This window comes from Dendrobium catenatum, unplaced genomic scaffold (genome assembly GCF_001605985.2).
Source record: "Dendrobium catenatum unplaced genomic scaffold, ASM160598v2 fragScaff_scaffold_637, whole genome shotgun sequence".
NCBI classification, from domain to species: Eukaryota; Viridiplantae; Streptophyta; class Magnoliopsida; order Asparagales; family Orchidaceae; genus Dendrobium; species Dendrobium catenatum.
The window spans coordinates 84,142-91,698 of record NW_021319099.1 but is presented as its reverse complement, the minus strand read 5'-3'; the positions used below and the strand labels follow the sequence as shown (position 1 = coordinate 91,698).

At 47.7% G+C, this 7,557-nt stretch overlaps 1 protein-coding gene across 1 annotated transcript; it reads right to left on the bottom strand.

Moving 5' to 3' along the window:
* Positions 1–6,020: 6,020 nt before the first annotated feature.
* On the bottom strand, positions 6,021–7,484 carry LOC110103302. The gene is made up of 2 exons (XM_020831955.2): positions 7,089–7,484; positions 6,021–6,995 (listed from the first exon to the last, which is right to left on the bottom strand). The coding sequence occupies exons 1-2, from the start codon at positions 7,482–7,484 to the stop codon at positions 6,021–6,023; spliced, it is 1,371 nt and encodes a 456-aa protein (XP_020687614.2).
* Between the last annotated feature and the right edge of the window lie 73 nt (positions 7,485–7,557).

The window sequence follows — 7,557 nt, the reverse complement described above, 5'->3', positions numbered from 1 at the left end:
ACCATCTCCCCCGACACTTCACCATACTCCTTCAAGCTTCTACCCGATCGATGAGCAGCCATGCCCACCGCCATAGCACCTTCACCAACTTTGCGGAGCGAAGAGGCCAACTCCGATCCCATGCCGCTCGCCATATTACCAAACAAACGAGGCTGCTTGTCATGCTCAAAAATGGGGTTAACCATCATTGAGCTCACCCCCACCATAGGCTCAGGAGACATAGATCCAGTCCCTACAATCGCAGGGGACACCATCTGATTAACCTCTACAGCCATGTCTATGTGAGTGTCTAACACCGCTCCCATACTCTGTGCCGATGTTCCCACATTAGTCATAATATCTTGCAGGAATTCCTTCATCTCCCTATCTTCCATTATCTCCATCTTTCCCGGCTCAGCCTCAGGAGCCTGCATCTTCACCTCCCGGTCGGCGTTCCTAGCATTCATGTCGACCTCCATCAGGACATTTGAGGCAACAAGACAATCTCCCATCTCCCCGGGTGTAGTTGACTCATGCGGGCATAGCATCTCTTCCCTTCCCACAACACCTCCCTGGCTCCTTGCAGCATCCTGCAACACATCTTCAGACTTGGCCCTGCGTCTGCTTACCAAACCTCAGGCTTGCAGCAGCCCTATTTAGCAGGGGAATGAGTATAGACAAGCTGTCTCCTCTCGGCCTCCCCATCGCCCGCTCTATTTGAGCCCACTGTCGAATGCCTACGCTCCTTGCTAGAACTCCCGCTATTCCCCGAACCAGCGCCTCCTCCAGAACTCCCCGCGAACGCCTTACTCCCATCCCGTCTACTAGCTCTAGAATAAGATCCCTTACCCCTCCAATCTCCCTCACGCCGCCGCTTCTCGACGAGTATCGTGGGGGTGACCTTCGGTCACCCCACGCCATCCCCAACGAGCACCACCCGGTGACGGCGGCCAAAAAGTGCCCTAGCGAGAAAGGATCTTGCGGATCGAGAATGAGATAGAGAGTAGAGAGTGAGAGAGAGAGAGATTGCAAGCAAGAGAGAGAGAGAAAGTTAGTAAGAGAGAGATAGCAAGAGAGAGAGAGGATAGAGAGAGAGAGATGGAGGTAAAGCAAGAGAGAGTGAAAGAGGAAGAGCAAGAGAAAGAGAGAGAGAGTGGAAGAGTGAGAGAGAGAGAGAGAGAGAGTTAAAGAGCAAGATCTAGAGAGAGAGATTGAAAGATAGAGAGAGAAAGAGAAAGGAAGTGAGAGAGAGAGAGAGAGAAGAGAGAGAGAGGGAGAGCAAGAGAGAGACAGGGACATATGGAGATTAAGATAGAGAGAGAGAGAGAGATGGAGAGAGATAGAAAGAGAGAGAGAGATGGAGGGAGAGCTAGAGAGAGGGAGAGAGAGAGAGGACGAGCAAGAGAGATAGAGAGGAGCAAGAGAAAGAGAGCAATAGAGAGAGGGCAAGAGAGAAAGAGAGTGAGCAAGATAGAGAAAGAGGGAGAAAGAAAGAGCAAGAGAGAGAGGTAGAAAGAGAGAGCTAGCTAGAGAGAGAGATAGAGATAAAGAGAGTATGAGTGAGATATCAAGAAAAAGAGAGTGGAGAGAAAGAGAGAGATAGAGAGTAAGAGAGATAAAAAGAGAGAGAGAGAGAGAGAGTAGAGAGTGAGAGAGAAAGAGAAAATGAGAGAGATGGAGGGAGAGTGAGAGAGAGAGAGAGAGGAAAAGCAAGAGCTAGAGCGAGAAAGAGAGAGAGAGAGAGAGAGAGAGAGAGAGAGAGAGAGAGAGAGAGAGAGAGAAGCAAGAGAGAGAGGGACAGAGATAGAGAAAGAGAGAGGGAAAGTAAGAGAGAGTGAGAGAGAGAGAGATGGAGGGAGAGCAAGAGAGAGAGGTAGAGAGAGAGAGAGAATGCAAGAAAGAGAAAGAGAGAGAGAGGGAGAGATAGAGAGATAGAGAGAGAGAGAGCAAGCAAGAGAAAGAGAGAGAGAGAGGGATAGCGAGAGAGTAAGAAACAGGGATAGAGAGAACAAGAGAGAGAGAGAGAGAGAGAGAGACGAAGAGAGAGAGAGAGAGAGCAAGAGGGGGGAGAGAGAGCACGAGACAGAGAGAGATAGAGAAAGAGAGAGAGAAAGTGAGAGAGAGAGAGAGAAAGAGAGTGAGAGAGATAGAGCAAGAGAGAGGGAGAGCAAGAGAGAGATTTGGAGATTAAGATAGAGAGAGAGAGAGAGATGGAGAGATCAAGAGCAAGAGAGAGAAGTAGAGAGAGAGCAAGAGCAAGAGAGAGAGAGTGAGAGAGAGCTAGCAAGAGATAGAGAGAGAGAGCAAGCAAGAGAGTTAGCGAGCTAGCAAGAGAGAGAGAACTAGAAAGAGAGAGAGAGAGAGAGAGAGAGAGATAGTGAGAGCAAGCAAGAGAGAGAGAGCTAGCAAGAGAGAGAGCTAGGAAGAGAGAGAGAGAGAAAGAGAGATCAAGAGAGAGGGTGAGAGAGAGAGAGATGGAGCAAGAGAGAGAGTAATAAAAAGAGAAAGTGAGAGAGAGAGAGAGGGCAAGAGAGAGAGAGAGAGAGAGAGAGAGAGAGAGAGAGAGAGAGAGAGAGAGAGAGAGAGAGAGAGAGGGAGCAAGAGAAAGAGCAAGAGAGAGGTAGAGAGAGAGAGGTAGCAAGAGAGAGAAAGAGATAGAGAGAGAAAGAAAAATAGAGAGCAGAGAGAGAGAGTTAAAGAAAAATAGAGAGCAGAGAGAGAGAGACAGAGAGTAAGAGAGAGATAGAGAGAGAGTAAAGAGTGAGAGAGAAAGAGAGAATGAGAGAGATGGAGGGAGAGCAAGAGAGAGAGAGTGATAGAGAGGAAAAGCAAGAGCGAGAGCGAGAGAGAGAAAGAGTGAATGAGAGAGATAGAGGAAGAGCAAGAGAGAGAGAGGAAGAGAAAGCAAGAGAGAGCGAGGGAGAGAGAGATAGAGAAAGCGAGAGGGAAAGCAAGAGAGAGAGAGATAGAGAGAGATGGAGCAAGGGAGAGAGCAATAGAGAGAGAGAGTGCAAGAGAGGGAGAGAGAGAGCGAGAGAGAGAGAGAGTGAGAGAGTGAGTTTGTGTGTGTGTGAGAGAGAGAGAGAGATAGATAGATAGAGATCGAGAGAGAGAGGGAGAGCAAGAGAGGAGAGAGTGAGAGAGAGAGAGGGGAGAGAAAAAGAGAGGGAGAGAGAGAGATGGAAAGAGAGCAATAGAGAGAGAGAGAGAGATGGAAGGATAGCAATAGAGAGGAAGAGCATGATGAGAGAGAGAGAGATAGAGAGAGAGAGAGTTGAAATTTTGTGTTTGCATTCATTAAAGACCTATTAGATCAAGTCAACCACCAAAAAGGAAACAAAGATTCCCTAGGGAGGGACAAAAAACCACTATCATCCGCAAGAATAGACTAAAATTCTTAAGGAATACATATATTAGCCTTGTCCCCTATATCCCACTCAAAACTACCCCTAATCGCTGTTTGAGCACAAAAATGAGCAGCCCGATTGAACTCCCGAAAGGCATGAACAAAAAGCACCTAATTAAAGGAATTCAACCAATCAAACACATCTGCATCCTCGGATTGAAGCCTCCAAAGAGCCCGATTCTTGACCTTCTGCATATACTGCATCACGCTTGTATTGTCCCCCTCAATGATGTCCCCATTCACCTCAAACATCCACTCTAGGAGGAGTTTCCCGATATATTGAATGGCCAATAGCTCAACCCCCGTACTATCCCAATGAGTGATACTCCAGCTGGCCGCCACAACCAGGGAGCCCTTGTAATCCCGAATAACAATACCGATTCCACCAGCATTGGACCTACGCAAGGCCCCATCCATATTAATTTTCAGCCAACCCTAAGGGGGGGGGGGACACCACGACGAAGACGAGACCAATCCTGGGGATTGAAGGGTGAACCGTTGCTCCATACATTTTGAAAAAAAAGTGGCAGAGATGGATTCCATAATGTTGGTGGCAAAAACTTAAATAGAGCTCTTTGCCTTGCCATGTTTAAAAGCATTCCTGTTACTCCAACTGTGAAAAACAGCACCGCAATATAAAAGTCCCCAGTGGGCACCGGCTTTGGAGCTATCCTTCAATGCGGCCTGGAGCTCAGAGAAAGAAGCAAACCTTGGTGTGGAGAAGCCCCAGCCATCAAGACAATTCAAAATATCCCGGAGTTGCCGGCACTGAGTGGTGACGTGATCCAGGTCCTCCCGGAGATGACAATCGACCGGGCAAATAACATCTACATAAAGTGCACGCCGATGAAGCCAGGAGGTGGTTGAGATTAAGTCTTTGTAAGCTCGCCACCAAAAAATACGCTCACGGGGTCTTAAACCAAGCTTTAGGATAGAACAAACTAGGTCCTCCCCGCCCCAGAATGAAAATTTGTCGCAGATGGACGAGATGGAGGAGCCGAGCGGGCTAGTGATGAGATCCAGAAAATCAGCATTAAGATCAGACCAGATATTGATATCACATATAATGTCGGCCATAAAGACCCCAAAGCATTGCATTAGTCTGGCCCGATTCCACCTCCCAACTGTGAGAAAATCATTGACCATAAGGCCATCAATGACTTCAATATTGTAGAAAGTAGTCCAGAGAGCAATGGCCCTATCAAAAATCCACACATGATTGACCACGTCCACACCCACGCCGTAACAGACCCGCCAGCGGACACAGTTGGTCAGGCTGTCCGCCCCACTACAGATAATCCGCCAGCCAACAGAGTCTCCACGCCGACAATCCTGCAGCCAAGGACAATTCCCATACTTATTCCTCAGACACCTATGGAGAAGCGTTTGAGGCTTATTTAGATAATTCCAGATGATCCTAGCACGCAGCGGACCAGTCCAACAATTACTAGCATGAAAGCCGAGACCCCCGAGCTGCCTCGGCTGGGTAAGATTCTCCCACGAGGCATAGTGTAAGATCCTATGGTTGACATCCTTATCTCACAGGAAACTCCGACATATCTTCTCTACCTCCATAAGAACACCTCTAGGAACCAGCGTATGGGAGACAACGTACACCGTTAATGGAAGCAAAATAGAATTTACCATATTGATCCGGCCTGCCAACGATAAATGCCTAACACCCCAAGCAAGAGAAAGTGCACGAATTTTCTGAAGGAGATGGCTAAAGTCCGCCATCTTCGGCCTCCTGAGCGCGAACCTAATCCCCAGATAGTCCATCTCCTCAACCTTCTGACAGCCGGCGAGTCTAGCCAGGCGATGCTTGGTCGAGGAAGATGTGGAACGGCTAAATAGGATCGCCAATTTGTTTTTGTTGATCTTCTACCCCGTTAATGAATAATAGTCCTCCAAGATCGACAAACACTTCCTAACATTGGGAATAGTAGCACCTGCAAAAATCAAAATATCGTTAGCATAGAGGAGATGGGAGACCAAAGGTCGCCCAGCCCCGATTTGCACTTCTAGGTCCCAAAATCTTTGGTAAAAATGCAGTGGTAGAAGCTCCGAGCAAAGAATAAACAGGTAAGGGGAGAGCGGGCATCACTGCCAAAACCCGCAAGCGGCCGTAATTGCATCCGAAAGCTGTCCATTAACTAAAACAAAAAACCGTGGATTACTGATACAATCGAGCACCCACGAACAAAACCTCATGGGGAAACCCATCTTTGTCAGCACAATTTCAAGAGTCCGCCAGCTCATCTTGTCGTAGGCCTGCTCCATGTCCACTTTTAAAGCCAACCAGCCCATGGTAGACTTCGAGATCTTAAACTTATTCATGATCTTCTGTCCAACCAAACAATACTCGAAGATCGACCGCCCAGGGACGAACACAACTTGTTCCTCCGAGATAAGGCTTGGAAGTAAACCTTTCATACGGTTCACAAGAACCTTGCCAACAATTTTATAAATGCTCTGGCATAGGCTGATAGGCCGAAAGTTGGACGGCCGGTCTGGGTGGTCGGTCTTCGGCAAAAGAACAACCACGGTCTCCTTCAATCCTGGGTCCATACACCCCATCGCAAAAAATTACAAGCACGCCGACGTGACTTGCTCCCCAATAATACTCCAGTAAAATTTAAAAAAAAGATACCGTCACCCCGTCTCTCCCCGGTGCACAGTTCGGTCCCAGCTCTCGGACAACATCCCAAACTTCCTCCTCAGTAACCTCCCTGTCAAGCATATCAGCAACATGGCCTAAGATTGCAGCATGCGGGTCAAGACAAGGCCAGCCAGATTCCGTTACTTGCAGCCAGCTCCAGTTTTGCTCAAAAAAATGATGGATCACCCTCATGACATCTGCTTGATCAGTGACAGTGTGCCCATCCCGGTCCTTTAGCTTATTAATCGAGTTGGATCTCCGCCTAGCTGAGGCCATCGAATGGAAGAAGTGCGTAATACCATCCCCTTCTTCAATCCACTTCACGTTCGCACCCAGTCTCCACCACATCGTTAATCGGGCAAGGGTAGAATTCATCATCTGGACCTTATACCTCAAGGCATCATATTGGACATCATAGAGTCCAGCCGGAGAGCACTGAAGCTCGTGTAAATCCTTAATCTCTTTATCTAGTTCATCTTTTAATTGGTTTAGCATCCTGAGTTTTTTCTTGCTCCAAAAGAAGAGAGCTTTCAAGGTCCTTTGGCACTTCTTGTGCAGCTTAGAGGCTTCGGACCCAGTATCATTAACTATCCATTTATCCGCCACCAAATTCCAAGCTTTGGGAAAACCAGCCCAAACATCCTCGAATCTAATCCAGTGGGACAAAGCCCTCCGCTGCTGCTCAAGAGTGGAGCAAAGGATCGGACAGTGATCCGAGGCAAGCCTCATCAGATGTTGGACCCGCAATTCCTGAAACACATCCAGGATGGAAGAGCTGATCAAAAACCTGTCCAACCGGGAGGAAATCCATCTTCTTGCATCCTTGTTATTCGTCCAGGTGAAGGCAGGACTAGAAAATCCAGGATCAATCAAGCCATTGGTAGCCATAAAATCACCCATCTCACAAGCGGCCGCCGTGTAAGTAAACGGCCGACCACCCTTCTTGTCCACCTGCGATAAGATATAGTTAAAGTTGCCACCAACCACTAAAGGAGAGCTTACCGAGTGGTGCTGAGAAATATCATCTCAAGCCTTATGTCTAACATATCTGTCCTTATCAGCATAGATCACGGCCACCTCCCAGGTGATGGCACTCAAATTGCAGAACCTCCCCATGATACACTGTGCGGATTGAAAGATAACCTGGAAGGATCCCACCGTGCTCTTCCACAAAACAAGAATGCCGCCAGCCCTCCCAACCGAAGGCTGAAAATAGAAGTCCCAATTTCTTCCAACAAGCCTATCAATTTCCGTTCTAGAGAATGATTCAATTTTGGTCTCAACAAGGCCAACAAAACTCACATTTTGAACACCAATTAGGTGCCGTAAGTAATTCCCCGTCGCCTTCTTACGATCACCTTGACAATTCCAGCAAAGGATGATAAACATTATCCATCGAAGGGGAAGCATCCCTGTCGCAAAAAGCTTCCGAATAAACATCCTGCCACTGAGCAGCAAATTCTTCATTCAAAAACTTGCCATCAACAGAATTGTCGATGACATTAACAGCATG